The 25,612-nt window shown below is 43.5% G+C and overlaps 2 protein-coding genes across 2 annotated transcripts; both read right to left on the bottom strand.

Moving 5' to 3' along the window:
• Nucleotides 1-285: 285 nt before the first annotated feature.
• Nucleotides 286-14,349, bottom strand: ZNF786 (zinc finger protein 786). Its single transcript, XM_028128957.2, has 4 exons — nucleotides 14,306-14,349; nucleotides 8,960-9,086; nucleotides 5,322-5,474; nucleotides 286-3,841 (listed from the first exon to the last, which is right to left on the bottom strand). Exons 1-4 carry the CDS (start codon nucleotides 14,321-14,323, stop codon nucleotides 1,731-1,733), a joined length of 2,409 nt encoding a protein of 802 aa, XP_027984758.2. The 5' UTR covers nucleotides 14,324-14,349; the 3' UTR covers nucleotides 286-1,730.
• A 1,934-nt stretch (nucleotides 14,350-16,283) lies between these two features.
• On the bottom strand, nucleotides 16,284-24,734 carry ZNF425 (zinc finger protein 425). Its single transcript, XM_054726625.1, is given in 8 exon segments — nucleotides 16,284-16,894; nucleotides 17,138-17,723; nucleotides 17,725-18,226; nucleotides 18,229-18,315; nucleotides 18,318-18,701; nucleotides 23,756-23,881; nucleotides 24,241-24,296; nucleotides 24,724-24,734. Coding segments are annotated over 8 exon segments (1,890 nt in total). The 3' UTR covers nucleotides 16,284-16,756.
• Between the last annotated feature and the right edge of the window lie 878 nt (nucleotides 24,735-25,612).

The raw sequence follows: 25,612 nt of genomic DNA, 5'->3' as shown, positions 1-25,612 counted from the left end.
CTCTTAATATTATTACTCACCCTTGTTAGTGTCTCATCACTTAAGGAAACATCAGTTGCTCTAAAACTATACAAGTTTAATCTGACTTAAAGGTCTTTTTTCTTCGTTCTCTAAAACCCAAGACCTTATTTCCTGGGATGCTCACTCTTCTGAACAGACTAAGGGTTATTTTGTTGGAGCCTGGACTATTCTTTAGTCATGTTTTTAAAAATGAGTCCTGCAGAGGATTCACTGATCACAGTGTTTTAGAAAAAAAAGAAAAGAAAGGATCCCAAGGCCAAGTATATTCAGAATATGATTCACAATATGTCTTCCTCTTGGAGAGTCATGGCCTGTGTGTGTGGGAAGCAGGGTGAGGGAATTGTTCAACTTTATTTAAACAAATTGGCCATGTCACTTTTTTTTTTTTATTAGAGTCTCTTTGGAGCTAGTGTTCCACAGAAAATAATCTGTGACATTGTTTCATAGTAATATCTATTACAGTTTACGGACAATCTCATTTTCTATCAGCCTTCAGAATTACAAGTCAGCCATTCTGTTACATGAAATGTAACCCTCTAAAAGCCAGGAATTCTTTGTGTGAAATAAAACTCTTTCCCTGAAGCATAAACATTCTTCATGCACACAGAACCCTCACTTAATGTACCAAAGGCGGTATTTTTCTGGACTTCTACTTGTATTGTGTTTACTTTTACTTGCTTGAAAACTCTCCACACTAAGCTGTTGCTGCCTGTTATTTTATCTCAACTTGGAATTTAGTCATCTGCTAAATGGTGTGAATGGGAATCTCATTTATTCTCTCAGCTTCAAATAGCATCTCTGTTCTGGAACTCCCAAATCAACACCTTTCCCAATCTCTTAGCTAAATTCTAGTACCATACATTTTAGCACCTTCAGTTTTATATTTCTTCAACTCAGATTTGCCAACTCTTGCTGAAATTAGCAGCTTTTCCTTAGGGCAGTGGTTGGCAAATCGCGGCTCGCGAGCCACATGCGGCTCTTTGGCCCCTTGAATGTGGCTCTTCCACAAAATACCACGGCCTGGGCGAGTCTGTTTTGAAGAAGTGGCGTTAGAAGTTTAAGTTTAAAAAATTTGGCTCTCAAAAGAAATTTCAACCGTTGTACTGTTGATATTTGGTTCTGTTGACTAATGTGCCGACCACTGCCTTAAGGGAACTATGCATTGTCACTGTGGAACTGCTGTGAAACTTAAACATGCTCATAAACTACTTAGAAAACTTGTTTTATTACTATCAGTTTCCAAACAAGTCAATCTAACCAAATCTAAAATTCACTGGATTGAAACCCCCAACTTAGGATCATACTATGAAAAAAAGAAAAGGGGAATTGACATGTAACAGCCAGTACTAGAGGGATTTCATGTCTAAATTCAAGCTGGGATTTCAAAGCTAGCTAAGCATTTGGGGGAAAATTGCCACTTAAGATGGTAGGAAAAACAAATGTTTCCTTTTATCAATGGATAGAAAATATAACTGGTGATGACTTAAGAAAATTCTTAGTGGTTTCTTATATTCCTAACTTGTATTACATTCTTGCTCAAAAAAGGGCCCTTGTTCCTAAAACCTGTGCCTGGAGAGTGACAAGAGCTTCCCCCTGAGCGGCCTGCTGAAGGTCCACCAGCGTGTGCAGCAGTGGGTTCAGCTATGGTTGCTGTGGATCCCCAGGCACCATGACCCCGATGACGGCTTATCTGGATGGCTGCCACTGTCTCAGCTCCAGTCAGCCTCGATCATTGCAAACAGCTGGCTGAGCCGTTTCTGAATGTCAGGCCCACTCGGAGCACGACAGGATTTTGTGTGCACTCGGATGTGTTCGGCAAGTTTGGACTTATAAATGAAGCCCTTCCCACAGTCGCCACAGGCAAATGGCCTTTCTGGCCTATGTATGCGCTGGTGCCTAAGCATGTGTCCCTTTTCCCGGAAAGTCTTGTCACACTCAGGGCAGTGGAAAGGTCTCTCCCCTGTGTGCAGGCCTTGGTGGCTGAGCAGCTGTGCCTTCAAGCGGAAACTCTTGTCACATTTCAGACACCGAAAAGGCTTCTCCCCCGTGTGTGTCCTGATGTGTTCGACAAGCTTTGACTGCTTGGCAAAGCCTTTGCCGCACTCACAGGAGAACGGCATCTGCCCGCTGTGCAGCAGCTGGTGGGCCTTCATGTCCGCCTTCACACGATAGCTCTTGTCGCACTCCGGGCACTGGAAGGGCCTCTCTCCTGTGTGCAGGCGCTGGTGACTCAGCAGCTGCCCCTTGAGGCGGAAACTCCTGTCGCAGTCGGCGCACTGGAAGGGCCTCTCCCCACTGTGCACGCGCAGGTGCTCGGTGAGCTTGGACTGTCTGGTGAAGCCCTTGCCGCACTCCGCACAGGAGAACGGCCTCTCGGTGCTGTGGGTGCGCTGGTGGGCCTTCAGGATGCCCTTCAGGCGGAAGCTCTTGTCACACTCGGGGCACTGGAAGGGCCTCTCCCCACTGTGCACACGCAGGTGCTCACGGAGCTTACACTGGTGAGTGAAGCCGCGGCCACACTCACTGCAGGAGAAGGGCCTCTCCCCACTGTGTCGGAGCCGGTGGGCTCTCAACATGCTCTTCAGACGGAAGCTCAGCTCACACTCGGGGCACTGGAAGGGCTTCTCATCCGTGTGCAGTCGCTGGTGCCTCAGCAGCTGTCCCCTCTGGCGGAAATTCCTGCCACACTCGGCACACCAGAAAGGCTTCTCCCCGCTGTGCACTCGGGTGTGTTCGGCGAGTTTGCACCGTTTGCTGAACCCCCTGCCGCACTTCCTGCAGGAGAAGGGTCTCTCTCCACTGTGCACACGCTGGTGGACCTTCAGCAGGCCACTCAGGCGGAAGCTCTTGCCACACTCCAGGCACGGGAAGGGCTTTTCCCCCTTGTGCACCCTGCCATGGCTGGTGAGCTTGGCCCTGGTAGAGAAGCACTTGTCACAGGCCGTGCAAAAGAACGGCCTCTCTCTGGCAGGGCAGCGCTGGAGGACAAGCTCCATGCCCCCCATCAAGTGGCAGTGCTCCTCGAGAGGCAGGCCCGGGGCTGGGCCTGGCCTTGGTCCTGAGTGCACACTGCTGAGCCTGGCCTTCTCACCGAGGGCCCTGTCGCCTTCTCTCCGGAAGACGGGCCTCACCCCGCTGTGCTGGCCCTGGTGAGCCTGTACGCTGGTCTTCGGGAGGAAGCTCGTGCCACACCTGGGGCACTGGGAAGGGTTCTCCCCCTGGTGCAGAAGGTGGTGGCTGAAAAGGGTCCACTTGTGATGGAAGCATGTATTACATTCAGGGCACTGCAGCGGGCTCTTCCCTGTGTGAGCGGCCAGATGTTTAAGTAAATCCCGCTTTAGGCAGAAGCTCCTCCCACATTCCTGACATCGGAAGTGCCTCTGTCCCCGAGGGATGCTCCACTGATGCTGCAGGTCAGCTTGTTTACTGAATTTCTTCCAGGCCCCGTGCGGCTGGTCCTTCAAGTGGCTCCCCTGGTGCTTCTCTACATGATTCTTCTTCCAAAAGCTTTCCCCACAGACAGGGCAAGGATGTGGGGTGCCCTCCCAGGAGGGCACCTCCTGGAGGCCTGGGGGTCCCAGAGTCCTGGGGTTCGGGATTCTTTCTCTGTGGGTGGGTTCCCAGGAATGGTGGGCTGCTGGGAGTAGAGCCCGTGGATCGTGTCTGTCTGGCTTCATGGAGGTGATGCCTCGGTCCGGCCTGAAGGAAACATCTCCACTTTTTCTTAGTAAGGGTTCAGAGGAATCCTGGCCCTCAAGAGGATCAACTTGGAAATGGCATTCAGATTCTCTTGAATTCACAGCTTGCTGGCTTCCTGAAACTGAAACCAAAAATTCAGTCAGAATTCGTGTCTATGGCATGATCAAAGGCTAGGTCACTAGGAAAGTGAACCGCAACAGTGACCTCTGGTGGCCTGGGAACCCAGTTTCCACTGAACTGTACACAGGGCACATTCCAGTTTGGTTCTATTTCATGACCAGGAGTTTGGTGAGTCTGCTGAAAGTAAACAGAACAGACTTTCTTAGAATAATACTGAAAAGAGGAAAATACAGGTCACAATGTAGGGCCTAAGCTCTGAATCCAGAATGTCTGGGTTCGAATCCCTTGTGTCCATTGCAACTTTTGTCAAGCTACTTTGGCTGCAGATCCTTCTCCTGTAGAAACAGGGGAACAATGAGCCTGCTGTGAGGATGAAAGGAGCTAATGTGTGCCGAGTGCTCAGCATGAGCCTGGCGGACTGCACGTCCTGTCAACGTTCACCACGGTCAAGCCTGCAGGAACATCAGACTTGCCCCCTTCTGATGTGCACATTCCTGGAGTCAGGAAGGGAAAACGGCAGGGTCCCTGACAGCCCTGACTGACATGTGGCTGTGTGATCCACAAGCTGCCCCTAAGCCAGGCCAGCAAGGCACTGTGTCTGTTCCTCCCTCTTCCAACTTCCTTCTAACTATTTCTTCTAACTTTCCCCCCCCTTCTTTTCTTTTCTTTCTTCTTCTCTTTTCCCTTCTAACTTTTTAAAAATGTCTCTTTTTTAAAAATATTTTTTATTGATTTTTTACAGAGAGGAAGGAAGAGGGATAGAGAGTTAGAAACATCGGTGAGAGAGAATCATCAATTAGCTGCCTCCTGCACACCCCTTACTGGGGATGTGCCCGCAACCAAGGTACATGCCCTTGACCAGAATCGAACCTGGGACCCTTCAGTCTGCAGGCTGACGCTCCATCCACTGAGCCAAACTGGTTAGGGCTAAAAATGTTTCTTGAAAGAAAAGCAGGTGGCAAAAATAATTTGTGCAGAAAAACTTTTATTCTCCAGAAAGCAGGAGCTAAAAGCTAAAATTACTGACAAGATTTCTTGGAACGATGCCCACATTTGACGTTCTCATTCCATACCTAACACTGACTCTGAGGAGCCCACAAGTCTCAGACTCTCCATCAGGACAGGAAAGAAGAGGAGAGCTAAGGGTTAGCCATTCAAACAGAGACTACAGTCTGCCCCCAACCCCCCTACTCAGAACAGATCACACTTACTGAGCTCTCACTGTGTGCCAAGTATCAGGTTAACACTTTAACCCTATAATGTACGTACTTTTATTACCTTCAGGTTATAGTTAGGAAATGAAATACTGAGAGGTTGAATAACCTGCCCAAGGTCACTCAGAAAAGGCAAGATTCAGACTCAGGCTCCAGAACCCAGATGCCAAGCCTCAGCCCAGCCAAACAAGACAAGATCAGATAATTAGAAGTAAGAAACCTGAATGTGACATCGTAAGGACAGGGCCCTGATTTCTTTATACTTACTCCAAAACTGCTGTCCCTCAATAACTGGATCGAAATGCAAATCAGCAGGGTTGAAAATTATGTTTCCTGACTTTTGTGGTTCTCCTAAATTCCTGAAGAGCACGCTCCCCTGTTCAATCCAGGATATCAGCTCCGGTTTGGGAAGTCCACCATCTGTACAGAGAAGTCAAATGGGAGTTTGGTTTCCTTGAGTGTGAAATTTAAAGCACACTGAATTTGTTTTTAAATTTCTTAAAATTTACTCAGAACAATGTAGGAGAAGAGATATTAAAAAAAATAGATTATAGCCAGCTGGTGATTCTAAGTGGTTAGAGCGTCGGCCCACGTACCAAAGGGTCTCTGGTTGATCTCCAGCCCAGTTAGGGCACATGCAGGAGGCAACCAATCCATGTGTCTCTCTCACATCATCAATGTTTCTCTCTCTCTCCTCCCTTCCATTCTCTCTTAAAATCAATGGAAAAAAATATCCTTGGATGAGGATTAACAACAAAATAATAATAATAATTTACACAAAGAAGAACAAAACTTCCCACACATAACATGAGATAAGCTATCTCGGGCTATTTTAATCTTGTCTTTGTCCCCATATATCCAGCAATGCTGTATTTTGTCATGGATTTCATAAAATACACTAGTAGTGTGCTCTGAAAATGGTGGGACAACTGGAGATCCCTGGGTACCTGGGGGGTATACAAAAATAAGAACTGAAATGGTTGTCCCTGGAAATTTCAAAGTAGGTGGTTCCAGCAAAAATTCTCTCAGAAGTACTTCTAGTGACAGTGCTGACGACAACCTAAACCATGGCTGAGTTCTGCTAGAATAGAGTGGGCTGCAATGAATAAAATGAATGAATTAAAAGTTACAAGATTCTCAAATATATGTCCCCATTCCCCTGTAAGAAAGGTTTACTCTCTGTATTTTCAAGTAAAACTTTTTTTCAATAACAACCAAAAGTATGCTTCAAAGGTTGCTAGCGGAGATTGGTGGATGGCCCAGATCAGAGACAGGGGACAATCTGGCAATGCCTCCGGGACAAAATGTCAAATGGCACCATACAGGTGGAGACTGGTCACACACTGCTCCTGATTCCTCCTCAGCCCCCTGAAATCTGATTTCAACACTTAAAGAATTCTAAGACTGCTCTTACGAAAAAAAGAAATCACTATCTTTTTTTAAAATCCATACATCTATTATGTTCAACAGGGGGTTGGGGCATTCGTGGGGAGGGGTGTGGGATGGGAATGGGGGGATGAGGACAAATATGTGACACCTTAATCAATAAAGAAATTAAAAATATAAAATAAAAAATAAAATCCATACATCTATTATCAATCTTCATCTGGGTTGAACTCCCAGCAGCTTTTGAAATAAAAGTATTTTTCAAAAAATAGACAAAACAATATTCAACTACCTAACATCCAAAAGAGTAAAATATTTAGGAATAAAATTAATAAAAAAAATGCAAGACTTGTAAAATAAAAACTGTGAAATATTGTTTAAAAAATTTTAAAGTACTAAATAAATGGAAAGATATCCCATGTTCATAAATTGGAAGTCTTAATGTTAAGATGACAATATTCCCCAAATCCCATCTGCTTATTTGGGGGAGTGGGGGGATAGAAATTGACAAACTGATCCTAAAAGCAATAATAATCAAAACAGTGTTGTAGGGACATAAGGATAGACATATAGATGGATGAAATAGAATTGAGAATCCAGAAATAAACTGACATTTATAGTCAACTGATTTTCCAAAAGAATCAATTGACTATAGAGAATTTGATAGGGGGAAAATAGTATTTTCAACAAATGGTGTTGGGACAATTGGATATCCATATGTAAAAGTGGATTCCTACCTCACACCATAAACAAAAACTAACTCAAAACACATCAAAGACCTAAATGTAAGTGCTAAAAGGATAAGACTCTTAGAAGAAAACATAGGAGTGAATCTCTGTGACTCTGGATTATGCAATGGTTTCTTAGATATGGCATCAAAAGCTCAAGCAACAAAAGAAAAAATAAACTGGACTTCTTCAAAATTGAAAGCTTTTGTGCTTCAAAGGACACCATGAAGAAAGTAAATAGAAAACCCACAGAACAGAAAAAATTGTTGCAAATCATGTATCTGATAAAGGTCCAGGATATAGAATAGAGAACACTTATAATTCAACAATAAAAAGAGAAATAACCCAATGTAAAAATGGGCAAAGTATTTGAATAGACATTTATTCAAAAAAGATTTTTTAAAAAATGCTCAACATGGTGAGCCATTAAGGAAATGCAGATCACACCACAATAATAAATCCATTTGATTTTGATGCTTGGAATATTCTTTTTGGGTGGCACAGAAGTAATGACTTAATTACCTATAGACTCAATTACTTTAATTGGTTCTTTAGTAATAATGAAAATGATGTAACATCTTAGTTATGTTTCAGAAACACTCTATAGAAAGTACCTGGAAAAATTATGGTACTGAAACAAAATATAAGTATTAGAAACTTTGCAATCTAAAGGAAATGGACTAGCTGTCAGAAACTGGCAGGAGAGGTGGAAGGAAGTACAGGAGAACTATCTATCTTATCTTCATATACTAAAGGAGTCAAGAGATGTAAATTTCATGGCACACAATCTAGAAGTTTATTATTTAAATCATTAAAGTAGCCAACAGAGGCATGAAAAAATTATCAAAATCTGTGATGAAAGGAGACAGAAAATTGACAGCATAAGTGGGCTAATGCCTCCTTTTTCATAGTAATGAGTTCATTAATGCTGCCTAAACATGATAAATCAAGAAAGAGAGGTGTAAGCATGACAGTTATACAGATAGAAGGAAACCACACTAAAAACTAAAATAGAAATGGTTAGCCCTGGCCGGGTAGCTCAGCTGGTTAGAGCGTTGTCCTTGACACACCAAGGTTGTGGGTTCAATCCCTGGTCAGGACACATATGAGAATCAACCAATATATGCATAAATAAATGGAACAACAAATCAATCTCTCTCTTTCTCATCAATTTAAAAAAGAAAGAAATGGTTAAAAGTGGTTGCCTTTAGGGAATTAACTGAGGGAGTGAGAATGAAGAGATTTTATCATTTGATGCTTTTCTGAAAGACCTGAATTTTTAATAAACGTATTTGATAATAAAAAGAAATATAAAGATCAAGTAAGCAGCAAGACTAAAAAGAACACCCATTTAATCTATAGAGAGCTGCTGTTCAACATGTCAGTGGACAGCCTTGCCAAATCTCATTGCAGGGGAAAGTAACATTAGCGTATCCAAGGCATGGACACCCCTGGAAAAAGTGACAGACCAGAAGACCCTAGGTTAAAATATCTGGATACTTTATGAATATGAGCTAGGCATGTGCCTATGTGGAAAATCCTGGAACCAGTGACTAAATGCCCTGAAATATACTTAGTCACTCCTGACCACCTTACATTCCATGCTGTGTCAAATATTCTCATGTAACGTTGTCTACCCTTGAGTAAGGATCAGCAATGCTGACAGGAGTATTAGTGGAAGAATATGGGGTAAAAGTGCTTTTCTGAGAAATCTGGCTACCTGACCAACAGGAACATCATACAGTACCCAGTTCCATGATTTACCCACAAAAAAAGTTGAACACTTCTTACCTAGAGACACCAGAATCTCATAATTGGTTCTCATCACATGCTTGTAAAGCTCCTTCTGCCAGGCCTCTAGATCCTGCCATTCTTGCTCTGAGAAGTAAACGGCAATATCCTCAAAAGTCAGAGGTACCTGAAAGTACATACATAATACACGTACAATCATGATTGCTTCAAAATGACTCTGGCTCCTCGTCCATTTAAAAAGACTTTTGGAGCGGACAGTTTTTTAATGTTTGGCAGCTTCTTTCTTGGGAACAGCTCCTTCCCTCTTCCAGTTATGTGGTTCTGTTGTTAACCACAACTATTCCACATTCCAAAAAGAATCCAGCACTTTGACCCTTGCTAATAAGATAAAACATTTCTTTACACCTGTGCCAGTACAGGATGTCCTTAAGACATACGTTTTTGCCAATGTGATGGATAAAAAAATTGTATTTCGTTGTTCTAATATGCATTAATCTGTGAGACTTAACATCCTTTTCATACTTTTTGGGGACGGTCTACATATTTTTGTGCATGACTGTTCATATCCTTTGTACGGCGTTCTAGTGGGCTCTTATAATTTGAATGAACTTTCTTATATTAGGGTTAATTCTTTCATTGACTAGCAAATGTTTTCTCCCAATATATCAATTGTATCTTGACTTTATATGCACCAAACATTTCAAGCCTTTCATTTAGTTAAAAATCTGGGTCTTTTCCATATTGTTTCATTTTAAGTGTTTCCTACATCATAAGTTTATACAGAGATTCTACTAGTTTTTTAAACATTTAGATTTACAGTTTAATCCTATAGAGGCGATTGGTATATTTATTTACATACATATGGAGAACCAATCATACAACACTATTAAATACAATAATTTTTCTCCTTAGACTGAAATACCAACCTTCAGCCCTTGCATATATAGGTGACCCTTGAATCATCCCGGGGTAAGGGTTGTATCTTTTATGTACAATTTATGTATCTTTTCCACTGCTTGGGTTGAGTTGGCACACAAGCTGAAGCCCAATCAACTGAGCCACACCAGCCAGGGTTAAAAAAATTTTTTTAATCTTTATTGTTTAAAGTATTACATAGGTCCACCTTAAAAAAAAACAAAAAACTTTAAGTTTTATTTTATTTTTTTTATATATTTTTATTGATTTCAGAGAGGAAGGGAGAGGGAGAGAGAGATAGAAACATCAATGATGAGAGAGAATCATTGATTGGCTGCCTCCTGCACATCCCCCAATGGGGATCGAGCCCGCAACCTGGGCATATGCCCTGACCGGGAATCGAACCAGTGACCTCTTGGTTCCTGGGTCGACACTCAACCGCTGAGCTACACCCGGCTGGGCAAAAAACTTTAAGTTTTAGAGAGAGAAAATAGGAGGGGAAAAAACCCTAAATTGATTTGTTGTTCCACTTATTTATGCATTCATTGGTTGCTTCGTGAATGTGCCCTGACCAGAGATCCAACCAGCCAACCTTGGCATATAGGGAGGATGTTCTAACCAATTGAGCTACCAGCCAGCGTTCCTATCTTTTTTAACATCTCACTGACAAACTTTTTTTTTATGTTACTGATTTGAGCCAGCTGGTGTGGTGCAGTGGTTGAGCATCAACCTATGAACCAGATCCCGGATTGATTTCTGGTCAGGGCACATGCCTGGGTTGCAGGCTGGATTCCCAGTGTGGGATGTGCAGGAGGCACCCAATCAATGATTCTCTCTCTCTCTCTTTTTTTTTAAATATATCTTATTGATTTTTTACAGAGAGGAAGGAAGAGGGATAGAGTTAGAGACATCGATGAGAGAAACATCGACCAGCTGCCTCTTGCACACCTCCTACTGGGGACGTGCCCGCAACCAAGGTACATGCCCTCGACTGGAATTGAACTTGGGACCTTTCAGTCCGCAGGCCGACGCTCTATCCACTGAGCCAAACCGGTTAGGGCTGATTCTCTCTTGATGTTTTTATTTCTCTCTCCCTCTCATTTCTTGAAATCCATTTTTTAAAAGTTACTGATTTGAGAGAGAGAGAGAGAAACATCGATTCATTGCCCCACCCATTCAGGCATCCACTGGTTGATTGTCGCATGTGTCCTGACCAGGGACAGTACCCGAAACCCTGGCATATTGGTCAACAGTCCAGTCAACTAAGCCACCTGGCCAGGGCCACCCCTGACAAACCTTCTGAGCGTTGTGTGCCTAACACCGTTTCTCCATTAAGCTGTGGTTTTTATGGCATGATTTTGCCTGGCACTGTGATTTTTTGAAATGTGTATATTACAGCAGCACTGAATGTTTTAATTTCTGTTAAATATACTTATCCTCTTCTCTACAGTAATTTCCTTACTTTTGAATATATTTTTATTGGTTTCAGAGAGGATGGAAGAGGAAGGGAAACATCAATGATGAGAGAGAATCATTAAATGGCTGCCTCCCACACTCCCCACACTGGGGATTGAGCCCACAACTGGGTATGTGCTCTGATTGGGGATTGAACTGTGATCTGGTTCATATGTAGATGCTCAACCACTGAGCAACATCAGCTGGGCAAATTCCTTACTTTTAAATAGATGTTTTTCAAAAATGCTCAAAAAGCCTTTATTGTTTATTACTTTAATTTTCAGTTTACAAGATCCAAAAAAATCACAGACTATAACAAGCAACCTTGTATTTACCATTGACCTAACAAATTTAACATTTTTTCTTCAAATTTCCTTTTAATAAGACAGAATATGATAGATGAAGCTCAAGTCTTCTTGGTCTACTCTTCAATCTTGTTATTACATTCAGTCTTATTCTCCTCCTCTTGGAGACGTAAACAGTATGATGAATGTGGTAACTTTTCATTTCATGTTTCTAATTTTTAATACTCATACATATATATGAATAATATATACTATTGCTTTGTCTTTTATGCAAAAATGCTTTATTATACTGCAACTTGCATTTTTCATTCAACATTTTGAGATCTGTCCATTTTGCTAGAGAACTGATTTATTATAATTTTGTACAGAGTTTCATTGGCTGAATTTCACAATTTTTAATCCATTTTCAGTTCTGTGAATTACCTATTCATATCCTTTGCCTATATTTTTACTGGCCACCTGTCCTTTCATTTCGAAGACTTCTATATATGCTTTGTACATTGATTGTTGACTACATGAGGTCACAAATGCTTTCTCCTAGTGTGTCTAAATCTTTAAATTTTACTTATGCTGTCTTATACTATTCATAAATTTTTTTAAAAAATATATTTTGATTTTTTACAGAGGAAGAGAGAGGGATAGAGAGTTAGAAACATCGATGAGAGAGAGACATCGATCAGCTGCCTCTTGCACAACCCCCACTGGGGATGTGCCCGCAACCAAGGTACATGCCCTTGACCCGAATCGAACCTGGGGCCTTTCAGTCCGCAGGCCGACGCTCTATCCACTGAGCCAAACCGGTTTCGGCTATACATAAAATTTTTATTGTGATGTAAATATATCTATCTTTTCTTAGGTTATTTTGTTTTCTATGTTTTAAGAAACTTTTTTTCCCCTAAGGTTACAAAGATATTCTACATTTTCTTCCAAAAGGCTGATGTTTCATTTTACGTTTAGATTTTTTTTTTAACCTCACCCAAGAAATGAGGGTATTTTTTCCATTGATTTTTAGAGAGTGGAAGGGAAGAGGAAGGGGGAGAGACAGAGAAACATCAGTCTGAGTGAGAGAGACATCAATTGGTTGCCTCCCGCATGCACCCCGAGATCAAGGATCAAACCTGCAACCCAGGTATGTGCCCTCAACTAAACTGAACCTGCAATTCTCCAGTAAGCAGGCTCACGCTCTAACCACTGAACTTCCCAGCCAGGGCTTGTGTTTAGATTTTTAACTTACATGGAATGAATATAATTTTTTAATGGTACACAGTAGTGATTACCTCAACCTTTTGTTTTTTTCCCCCAAAATGGAAAGCCAATTGTCACAAATACTGCATTTGAAGATCTGTGTATTAGTGTCCTAGGGCTGCTGTAATCAAGTACCACAAACTGGATGGCTTAAAACGCTGGAAATGTGTCCTCTCACAATTCTGGTGGCTAGTCTGAAAACAGAGTGTTAGCAGGGCTGAGCTCTCTCTGAGGGCTCTAAGGGAGACTCTATTCCATGCCTTTCCCTTAGTGCCTGGTGGTGGCTGTCCATCCTTGGTGTCGCTTGGCTTAAAGCTGCCAATCTCTGCTGTCACACAGCCTTTTCCTTTTGTGTATCTAGGTTTCCGTGTCTCTTCTTCTAAAGTCATAATGGATTAAGAACCCACCCTACTGCAGAATGATCTCATCTTAACCAATTAATCTGCAACAACCCTACTTCTAAGTAAGGTCGAAATCTGAGGTTCCAGGAAGGACTTGCATTTTGGAGAGATACTCAGTCTGTTACAGGCTGCTCTTCTGGTTCCCACTGCTGTGTCTCTCTCCACACGAAACAGATCTGTATCAATTCTACAGATTCATAGTAAGTTATTATTTTCTGGGGGCAATTCCTCCTTCTTTGCTCTTTTTTTCTCTTTAAGAATCACATTATTGATCTTTATTTTTCCAAATGAAATTTATAATTTGTTTATCTAAATTCGTAAAAACCTTACTGCCATTTGATAAAACTGCAGTAAATGTATACATTAACTTGGAAGAATACCTCCCCTTTATCATTTCCTCTATAAATGTACTGCATATCCTTTCTATATTTAATCCAAAGAATTATGTCTTTTGTGGAGATTGTTGACAGTATTTTAAAATTAATGATCTCATGAATTCGTTTAGGATTCAGCAAAAACGTTCAATATTAAAGTTTATATAGAAAAAAACACAAAATAGCCACTCTCTCTAAACCTCAGTTTCAACACAAAACTAACGAAATAATATGTACTCTAGGTTTTTATATCCTCTTCTATTCCTTCCAATGTTCACCATCCTACCTTGTTTCACTCAACACCAACTTGAACGTTAGCGGCTGAATTCTGACATTTAAGCCCCTGCCCAACACCACTGCAGCCAGGCAGAACCGTAAATAAATCTTGGACAACACTGGTGCTGAATTCAGCAGCTCAGGCTGGCTGAACGGTCACACGGCCCCAGACCTCCCTCCGTCCTTCGCCTTGTCCGCCCCGCGCGCCCGGGCGCCCCGGCTCTGCCTTGTCCACGCTCCGCTTCGTTCAGGTGTGTGTCCACGGAGGAGCCCCCAGAGCGGCGGTCACCGGACCCTACACCCCAAGCCTAGCGGGGCCCACACTGCGCCCCACCTGTCCGCCCGCCGGCCGGCCCGACTGGAAACAAAAGACCCGACCCGAATCTGGGCGTCCGCACGAGGGACCCCTCTTACCGGGGCCGGCTCGGCCATGGCCTTTCGCTGCTCCGCCCGGGCCCGGCGGCCGGACGCCTCGCACTCCGCCCCGCCCAGCAGGCCAGCCCCGGCGCGGTGCACGCTGGGACTTGCGGCCGGCCGACGCCCGGCCCCACACCTCCCCCTGCTGCCGGGAGGAGCGAACGCCGCCTGCCGCAGCCGCCGGAGTTGCCGGTACTTGCGGAGGGGCACAGCCTGGCTGCCGGGGTAGCCGCCACCTGTCGGGGACGGATCCTGGCACTCTCTTGGGGGCTCAAGGGTGACAGACAAAGACCAATGCGAACTGAAAGAGCTGGAGAGGGACGAAGACGGAGGTGGAAATGCAGTCAAGTGGAAATGGATGGAGAGGAGACAGGGATGGGGTCACGTCTGGTTCCTCCCCAAAACCGACCCCAGCCATCTGCGGGGTGACCCCAGGAATCAGATTGCTAGGGAGGTCAGACAATTAAGGGGTATTAACAAGCAGGTCCCCGTGTGGATAACTGGGTGTCCATCCTAAGGGAGACTCTTTAAAAATATGTATTATTGTCGATAGTATTACAGATGTCTCTCATTTTCTCCCTTTTTGCCTTGCTCCACCCGAGGGGGACTCTTGAGTATGCAGACCACTCCGCAGAGTTGTACGGGTGAGGGCAAGGATGCTCAGTGGTTCTTCTCAGAAGTCATGCAGACGTGGCATCGCGGACCCCATGGACTTAAATTAGAAACGAGTCATTGTCTATACAGTCCAAGTAATAGTCTTATAATGTAAATATACAATGGAACTCAAATTTACTCTGCCTTTTACTCTAAACAGTCAGTGTGGTTGAACCGCTTGGGTTTATGGAATTGCTATTCCAACCCTAAAGGTTTTCTTTTTAAAAATTACATATATATAATTTAACAATAAAAATTTTTAAAAATAAAAGCCGATCATAATAAATGTAAATGCTCTATTTTTTCATGAAACTTCCAGTCACTGTTACAAGAACAGTTTTCCTTCCTATAGTCTCTCCACTCAGTAGATCATATGTTCTGCAACTTCAGTTGTACAAGATCATCTGGGAAGATTGCCATTCACTACCTCTGAGGAGGGTCCCAATGGTCTGCATTTTTAATGCGTATCCCAGGCCAGGCAGAGTTGTCCTGAAGTACATGGACAAGAAGCCAGTCAGCACCGACAGCCAGCTCACACACCCGGGCACTAGAGGCAAGGGTCTTTTCCTTTGCACAAAGGCACCAGGGCCTCATCAGGAGGCTATACCGACAGGAACGTACCAACCAGAGGTGGCACCTCTCCTTTCTGTTTAGACACTATGATTGGTGGAGCGCCCTTAATCCCAGCTGATTAGTTCAGATAATCCGGGACCACATGTTGTGCTACAAAGAACACTTATTTAGGCCCTGAAGATCTCTAAGGAAGGAAATCTACGTATTTCTGTCAGAATAATGTTAAAGATTGACAGTCCAAAGGACAGATGAAGGTTTGCTAGAACAAGCTGGAAAACTGCCTTGTGATAGACCACAGAACAAAAAATGGAGTGGTTATGGACTGACAATATTTTTCCTTTGTTACTTAACTCACAGATCTTAATGTTAAGTATATTTCTTTTCTTTTTAAAAAAATATATTTTATTAATTTTTTACAGAGAGGAAGGGAGAGGGATAGAGAGTTAGAAACATTGATGAGAGAGACATCGATCAGCTGCCTCCTGCACACTTCCCACTAGGGATGTGCCCACAACCAAGGTACATGCCCTTGACTGGAATCAAACCTGGGACCCTTCAGTCTGCAGGCCGACACTCCATCCACTGAGCCAAACCAGTCAGGGCAATATATTTCTTAAAGAATTGAAACACACTGTTGGGAATGCAGAGAGGTTAGATATATAACACTGCTTGCTACTCACAGTGGTGGGTTTTTAGGTGATTTAAATTAACACAGAAGAATATAACACTTATGTGGCCAACATTTTAACAAATGAGACAGTAAATTACATTTATTTTGAGCAATATAGAGAAATTCCCACAAGACACAGATGTCCTCTCACCATTTGAGAGAAAATGAAATTCACTGTGTGAGAAAACAGAAAACCTCAATTAAATAAGACAGCCCAGTAATGGAAAGCACACTGACGCATTTTGGGGGAAACAATTCCATCTGTAACATTTCTTCACTCAGGCTGTGGTTTCAGAATTGAATGAAGGAATTACCATGCTTTTGGATAACACAACAGTGGATGAAATAGCAGAACAGAATAAAATGTTCCTTCCATGACTGGCAGGCCTTGCCTGTGACGATTACAGAGGAGAGATGCCTATCTTATGCCTAAATTATTTGGAACCTTTGTCAAGGAGGCGCCACACCAGGTCTTCTATGCATCTGGCCCATGTGTCTGAAGCCAGTGTTCTGCAAATTCTTTATCCTGACTCAGCCAGAGCCAACAGAGCTCACTGGCTTGACCTAGAGACTGATGGGCTTTTCCCTGGCATGCATTGCAGCAATATGGGTGTGAGCCTGTACTGCTGAGTGAAACTTTCGCTACACTTAACACAAGAGAATGGTTTTTGGCCACTGTGTTGGAGCAGGTGGCTTTTCTTTTCTTTTTTTTTTTTTTTAATATTTTATTGATTTTTCACAGAGAGGAAGAGAGAGGGATAGAGAGTTAGAAACATCAATGAGAGAGAAACATCGATCAGCTGCCTCCTGCACACCCCCTACTGGGGATGTGCCCGCAACCAAGGTACATGCCCTTGACCGGAATCGAACCTGGGACCCTTGAGTCCGAAGGCCGACGCTCTATCCACTGAGCCAAACCGGTTTCGGCGCAGGTGGCTTTTCAAATGTCCTTTGAGACGGAAACACTTATTGCACTCAGGACACTGGAAGGGCTTCTCCCCACTGTGGATTCTTGCGTGCTCAGTGAGCTGAGACTGCTGAGTAAAGGCCTTACTGCACTCGCTACACGCGAAGGGCTTCTTGCCCCTGTGCATCCGCTGGTGGAACTTCATAGAGGCTTTCCAGAAGAAGCTCTTGCCACACTCGGGACACTGGAAAGGATCCTCCTCACTGGGAAGCCGCTTGTGCTCAGTGAGGTGTGAGTGTCGGCGGAAGCTCTGGCTGCACTCAGCACAGGAGAATGGCTTTTCCTTGGTGTGGACCTTGAGGTGCTCTGTAAGCCTTGACTGCCGAGGAAAGGTCTTTTTGCACTCGGCACAGGAGAATTCCTTTTGCTTGATGTGGACTCCGTTGTGGCGAGTGAGTTTGGAGGGCTGGGTAAACCTCTTGCCACACTGTGCACAGGAAAATGGCTTCTCCTTGCTATGGAGACGCTGGTGGGCCTTCATGGCGTTCTTCCAGGAGAAAGTCCTCCCACACTCCGGACACGGGAAGGGCTTCTCCCTGCTATGCTGACAGGTGGGCTTTTAGGCTTCTCTTTAGGTGGAAAGCTTTCTTACACTCAGAACACTTGAAGGGCTTCTCTCCGGTATGAACTCTGACATGCTCAGTGAGTCTAGCCTGGTGGGCGAATTTCCTATCACATTGATCACAGGAAAATGGCTTCTCCCCACTGTGTACCATCCGGTGAGCATTCACAGCCGCTTTCTGGGAAAAGCTCCGATTGCATTCTGGACAATGGAAGGGCTTCTCCCCACTGTGCAGGTGAAGATGGGCCTTCAAGCTTCTCTGCAGGCGGAAGCTTCGGTCACACTGTGGACACTGGAAAGGCTTCTCCCCAGTGTGCACCCTGATGTGCTCAGTGAGCTTGGACTGCTGGGGGAAACCCTTGCCACACTCCTGGCAGGAAAATGGTCTCTGACCCTTGTGCAAACACTGATGCTTCTTCAAAGTGGCTTTACGCCGGAAGGGCCTCTCACATTTGGGGCACTGGAAGGGCTGCTGCTCCGTGTGAATGACCTGTGCACAATCAGGCTGCACTTCATGTGGTAGCTCTTCTCACACTCACCACACTGGAAACGCTTCTTCTCACACGGGACCATCCGCTCCCCCTGAGGTCAGAGCTCCTTCTGCTCTTGTACTTTGGCTATTTAGAGGGCTGGCTCTTGGAGTGGTTCCTTCTGTGCTTCACCAAGTCTCTCTTTTTGTGGGAGACCTTCCTGCAGACAAAGCAGGAATAAAAGCTCAGCCCTGGTGAAACTTCCAGGTGACCTGGGGGACCCATCGTCTTATGCCATGGATCATTCTCATTCTGATTAGATGCTGTGATGTTGACGTTTTTATGCAGAATCTCTATTTCTTGGAGATCTTGTAAGGCTGCTCTTTGATCTGATAAAATCTTATTTTCCTCCCCTGGTAAGGTAGCACAGGAGCCCTGCTTTTGGAAACTATTTAAATGGCACTCCTCCTCTTTCGCCCTGAGAGTTCCTCGGTCACCTGGAGAGAAAAAGGAAGACCCAGCCTCATCAGTGATGTGCCTGCACTATGGTGCGGTTCAAGGACCATCTTCACGTCACCAACAACATAAGAAACAAAACCCCCCGATCCCATTTGAATCTCCCTGCCACAGGTAAATTATACTTCAGTTTAACTTCGATATGCAAATCCTTTCATGATAGGTTAAGAAATGGCTTAGCATGAAAAATGGCAGGCAAATTTATCCTGTGAATCTGTGGATGACCCTCAGAGGGGGAGCAGAATTTGGAAGAAAGTAAAATGAGTTTCTCTGAGAATCTAACTGTTCCATTATAATATTTCCTTAAATCTACAAAATAAAAATCAAAATAGGAAGGCTTCAGGTCATATTTTTATTTTTTTTCATTTAGAAACACTATACATTTATTATGAATAAAATCCCATTTACTACTGATGGACACATAAGCAGCAAAAGAATTTAAGGGCAGGAACCTAGGTTTTAAGTATTTGCATGAGGAACCTCCATACTGTTTCCATAGAGGCTGCACCAATTTACATTCCCACCAGCAGTATACAGGTGTTCCCTTTTCTCCACATCCTCTTGAACACAGTATGGAGGTTCCTAAAAAAAAAAATTAAAAAACAGAACCACCATATGCTTCCATCTACCACAGATTTCGGGAAAAGTTTTTTGGAAGAAATGCTACTAGGAACTATGTTTCTTAATGATGTCAAAATGGCAATTGACTTAATTCACAAAGAACACTGAAGAAATAGTTCCCTTTTCCACGAAACTCTGAATTATAAGATATTAATATAAGCATAGTCACTAATGTTCCCAAAATAAAAGCCATGATGATAGGAAACAGAGGGAGCTGAGCTAGCATCTTACTGTCACCCACTACATCTGGAGAGGACAATTCTGGACACTCACCTCAGCTGCTATTTCAGACGGCTTTTTCTTCCACGTCCTACTGAACTGGGTCACGGGGCTCTCCTTTTCAAATCCCTTAATCTGGAGGAAACCTCACCTCTCAGGAAGGGTGGGCCTTCTCCCAGAGAAGAACTCTGATTATGCTCTGTGGTCAGCTTCACAACAACAGGTTATGTTTGAACTAGATGATGTCATTCTGTAAGTCAGCACTGACCACTCTGGCCTGGATCACAACAAACGTTTCCTTCCCTTGACCCTATTTCTCATCACTTACTAACTAGCCCAGGCAGAGGAGCAGTTGTGACTTTGAGTGAGTACCACCTGGTATAAAGGAAACTTTTTTTTTAGGAATAGCCACCAAAGTTGTTCATTCTTTGGTACAAAAACCTTTCCAGGCTCCTCCCTTTCTATAGGATGAAGTCAAACTCCCCCTTGGCATTCCTGGCCTCAGATAATCTGACACCAATTTATGTTACCCCCACCCCCATCTCCTACTATGTCCCAAGAAAAACATTCAGCTATACACAATGTCTTCCATTTTTCTAAATAAAGCAGGCTTGCTCCCCCCTGAGCTACAGCTCATGGATCACACCCTTGAATCTTCTCTGCCTAACCAAACTGGCTGTTCTATGCTATCTGAACCCGAGTTCCTTTAGAAGTGCTCCTAGGACACTGCTCTCTCCTCTAAACCTGAGAGCACTTACTACCATGGCCACTTATTATTTTATTAAATTGTATGCAGTCTTATTTTAGAGATGATTATAACTTAACTGCCATGTCAACAGGTCACTAAGACAATAAACTTTTAGAGAGAAAGGACTGTTTATAGGATATATAACCCCCTGCCTGGTCTAAGTTATACCTCACACAGTTCTACCAATTTAGTAGGGACTCAATACAGGTTAGAAAGATTAATGAATAGATGGCAATGTAATGAAGCCCTTGGGAATTCTGTATCCCCTTGATGGAGCTCGCAATACCTTACCTGGGTTCAAATCCCCTCTTCTTCTTGGGAGTCCTTTCACTCCCAGGGACTTAGGAGACCTCCATTTAGTAAAGCATTGATATACTTCAGGGGTGGGGAACGTCCAGCCCACGGGCCGTGTAAGGCCTGTGAAATCATTTGGTCTGGGGTAAGTTAATTAAATGTTGGACCAAATATAGCAAGCTAATTTTTAAGTAGATAATTTTGTATGGCCTGAGAATGACATTATAAATATATAAATGGCCCTTGGCAGAAAAAAGGTTCCCCACCCCTGACATACTCTAAAAATGACATACTCTCTTAACTATTTCAAGTGTTAAGATGTTTCGAATGTTTTCCTTATGATACAAAGAATTTAAAAAAATAATCCTTCAATAGAGATTTTTAAAAATCCCTGAATTCTAAAAATTCCCCCTACCCCCTTCCTTTCTTCCACTCTATCAATCAATGGAAAAAAAATATCTTTGGGTGAGGATTAATAAAAAGTAATAATAAAAATATATAATACAAATCTATACAATGAAACAAAAATACTGTTCACAATTGGAAGGTGGGTTTCATTTCATTTCTCTTCTGCAAATGGACACGATGGTATGATGGAGAAGGTGGATTTTCCTCAGGACTAGACAGTGGAGCCTTTACTTGCTCTGTCACAGGCGATTCTCATCTTCTCATCATTTTTGAAAAATGAAATAAGCACAAGTTCCCTCTTTAGAAAAGTAATACATTCTCATACAGGGTGTGGAAAAAGTAGGTTTACAGTCATGACTATGCAAAACGGTTTATTTTTGTATTATTTATTACTAGTGCCCTGGTGCACGGATTTGTGCACATTAAAAGGAAATTAATTAGAAGGTGAGGAGAAACCAAGATGGCAGCATAGGTAAGCACCTAAAATGCTGCCTCGCACAACAATTTCAAAACTACAACTAAAAGACAGAATGGACATCATCCAGAACCAGAATGCTGGCTGAGTGGAAATTCTACAACTAGAAGAAAAGAGAAAAGCTAATGGAGAATCAGAGGAGCTGCAAAGGACTGAGGTACGGAGACAAGTGCGCAGAGAGGAAGGGTGGCTGAGTGCCTGGCTGGCTTTCTCTGGCGGGATGGGGAAGGAAGCCCCCGACTGCACTGAACCCCAGTTCCAACTGCACTGAACCCCAGTTCCAGGCGAAACCCCGTGGACCCAGGCTCATATGGGGGGAGTCTGGGCTGTCAGGTAGAGAGAAAGGCCCACAGAGTCTCGGAGACTTGGGGGAGCGGTAGCAGGCAGGGTCTGGAGGCGAGCATGCGTGCACGAGTGCACGCAGAGAAGACTGACTGTGGAGGCTGCCTCTGGTTTTCCCTAGTGGAAGGGAGTCGGAAGCTCCTGACTGCACTGAACCCCAGTTCCGACTGCACTGAACCCAGTTCCGGGCGAGCCCCTGGGGACGCACGCTTTTACAGGAGGAATCTGGACTGTCAGCCGGAAACTCAGGGGAGCCGCGGAAGGCAGAGGTCTGGAGGCGTGCGCACAAGGGCAGGGCTGACGGGAAGCCAATCTGTCTGCTCAGCCCTGAGACTCCGCCCCATCCAAGCTGAGCACAGAGGCTTTTGCAGTTTTGCAAGTCTGGTCCTATAAGGCTATCTCCAGCACTGAAAGTCTCCCAGCGTAGACACAGCTGATACCCACAACCAATTGGCCTGGAGGTCAATTCCTCCCAGTGATACCAACAACGACTGGATTAACTACAACAAGGCTGTACACACAGTCCACAAAGGGGTGCACCAAGAGTGTCTACCTCAGGTAACTAGGGAAGCCAACCCACTGGGCCATATAGGACACCTAGCACACAAAGCTACCCTACCAACTCAGGGAAGCAGGCGAAAATGCGGAGACAAAGAAAGAGATCACAAACGAAAGAAATGGAGAAAAACAAACAACTGGATATAGAATTCAAAACCACGGTTATAAGGTTTTTCAAGAATTTCCTAGAAAAGGCCAATAAATTTAGCGAGACCCTCAAGGATATGAAAAAGGACCAACTAGAAATTAAACATACACTGACTGAAATAAAAAATATTATGCAGAGACCCAACAGCAGACGAGAGGAATGCAAGAATCAAGTCAAAGATTTGAAATACAAAACAGCAAAAAACACTCAACTGGAAAAGGAAAAAGAAAAAAGAATCCAAAAAGTTGAAGATAATGTAAGAAGCCTCAGGGACAACTTCAAGTGTACCAACATCAGAATTATGGGGGTCCCAGAAGAAGAGAGAGAGCAAGATACTGAAAACCTATTTGAAGAAATAATGACAGAAAACTTCCCCCACCTGGTGAAAGAAATAAACTTACAAGTCCAGGAATCTCACAGAACCCCAAACAAAAGGAATCCAAAGAGGACCACACCAAGACACATCATAATTAAAATGCCAACAGCAAAAGACAAAGAGAGAATATTAAAAGCAGCAAGAGAAAAACAGTTAATTACCTACAAGAGAGCACCCATACAATTATCAGCTGATTTCTCAACAGAAACTATGCAGGCCAGACGGGAGTGGCAAGAAATATTCAAAGTGATGAATAGCAAGAACCTACAACCAAGATTACTCTACCCAGCAAAGTTATCATTCAGAATTGAAGGTCAGATAAAGAGCTTCACAGATAAGAAAAAGCTAAAGGAGTTCATCACCACCAAACCAGTATTATATGAAATGCTGAAAGGTATTCTTTAAGAAGAGGAAGAAGAAAAAGGTAAAGATAAAAATTATGAACAACAAATACATATCTATCAACAAGTGAACCTAAAAATCATGTCAATTAAAAATCTGATGAACAGAATAAACTGGTGAATATAATAGAATCAGGGGCATAGAAAGGGAGCAGACTGATAATTCTCAGAGGGAAAGGAGTATGGGGGTGCAGGAAGAGACTGGACAAAAGTCGTACACCTATGGATGAGGACAGTGGGGGGGAAGTAAGGACAGAGGGTGGTGTGGGAACCGGGTGGAGGGGAGCTATGGGGGGAAAAAGGAGAAACAATTGTAATAATCTAAACAATAAAGATTTATTAAATTTTTTTAAAAAAGAAGGTGGCCAGTGGGGTGGGACTGGGCAAGATGGGCCAGATACTCCCCGGAGCCAACCTCCCCAAGTCCCTCCCAGGCCGGCCTCACCTGGGGCAGTGCTGCGGCTGGAAGAACATCTGTGGAGTGAGCGGGGTCCCTCCGGCAGGTGGGATTCCTCAGCCTGGCCTATAGGGATCGGGCTGAACCTTGCTCTCCGACATCCCCCGAGGGGTCCTGGATTGCGAGAGGACAGTTCTCAGCTGATGCACCCCGGAATCAGGCTCACTCTTCTCTGGTTCCGGGGTGCGTCACCCGAGAACCGCTGCTGCCAAGTCACCACAGCTCAGCAACTCCTGTGTTGAATGTCTGCCCCCTGGTGGTCAGTGCACATCAAAGCTACTGGTAGGACGATCACTTAACCTTTTATATATATAGATATAGACTGTACTATTTTCCATATGAACAACTTTTGCCCCACCCTCACTTTAGTAAAAAAAATAATAATAACATTCTCCATAAACACTGTATCTTGCTCACTATCCAGAAATATTCGGAAAATGAAATGAGTCATGCCCTAAATCCACCATACTCACCCAAACATAGTGACTTTCTAGTATTCTTCAAGTTCAACTGCTCAGTTGGCCGACCACTGGGATAGGGGCTTAATCACAAGGAACAACAGCCTGTAATTATTGGAATCAAGAGTCTAGGTCAGTGGTCAGCAAACTCATTAGTCAACAGAGCGGCAAACCGCGGCATCAGTCTCCTAAGCTTGATCTCTAAATGTTGGGGTGTCCTGGGGCTCTATCCCATCTACATATTCCCCCTAGATCTGCCAAGGGTAATCTGCATATTTATAACATCACTCACGGGCCACACAAAATTATCAACTTAAAAATTAGCCCGCTATAAGGCTTAATCCCCAGTGTGGGGCATGCAGGAGGCAGCCGATCAATGATTCTCTCTCATCATTGATGTTTTTATCTCTCTCGCTCTCTCTTCCTCCCTGAAATCAATAAAAATATATTTTTAAAAAATTAGCCTGCTATATTTGGTCAAAAGTTTAATTAACTCACCCTAATGCCATGGCAAGCCCAGACCAAATGATTTCGAGGGTCTTATACAGTCTGTGGGCTGGAAGTTTCCTACCCTTACCCTAGATGATCCCAAGTAGTTCCAAGGGTTGGAGTGGGAGACAGAGTTTTCAGAGAATTAATGAGGCTGAGGGACAAAGATTATCACTGGATAAAGAGGGACAAGTTAAAAATTCCCAGGCCATTATAGGAAGGAGACATTCTGAATATAGCATGGTAACATATTCATCCAGCCAATAGCTAATAAAAGGAGGACAGCCTATTAGTATTAGCTCAGTTCTCAAAAAGTGATTCCTTAGAAGCCCATCTTACCCAGGGAATCAAGGGTTTCATAATTGGTCTTCATCACTTGTTGATACACTTCCTTCTGCCACTTCTTCAGGAGCCCCCACTCTTGCTTGGAAAAATATAAGGCCACGTCATCAAATGTCATGGTTACCTGAAAGCACAAACAGTACATAAATACAGTTTCACTTTAAGGCTACTTTGTTTTTCAATATCCATGTCTTTAAGAGACAGAAAGGAACTCTACTAAAGTAGTTGTCTCTTCCCCAGGAACCCCTGGCCCACCCCTGAAATGGTTTGCCATATCAAGAAATGCAGAAAAGAAAAAAAACAACACCCACAACAACAACAAAAAGAAATGTGTTGGCTCATTTTTCTTTCAAAGCCTTCATTCTCATTGAACAAATCCTTGCTTTGGAAAAATTAGATTATTTTTCCCATTGCCCCTCCCTCCCTACTCCCCTCATCCCACAAAGAAGAGAACCCATAGATTTTAGGGAAGTTTGTGCATATAGGCTCAATCATCTGTATGGAATTTGTTTTTTGTTTAAAAAATATTTTTGTTGATATCAGAGAGGAAGTAAGA

The sequence above is a fragment of the Eptesicus fuscus genome, chromosome 14, assembly GCF_027574615.1.
Source record: "Eptesicus fuscus isolate TK198812 chromosome 14, DD_ASM_mEF_20220401, whole genome shotgun sequence".
NCBI classification, from domain to species: domain Eukaryota; kingdom Metazoa; phylum Chordata; class Mammalia; order Chiroptera; family Vespertilionidae; genus Eptesicus; species Eptesicus fuscus.
Note: the sequence above shows the minus strand (reverse complement) of the source record. Positions and strands in the feature narration are given on the sequence as shown.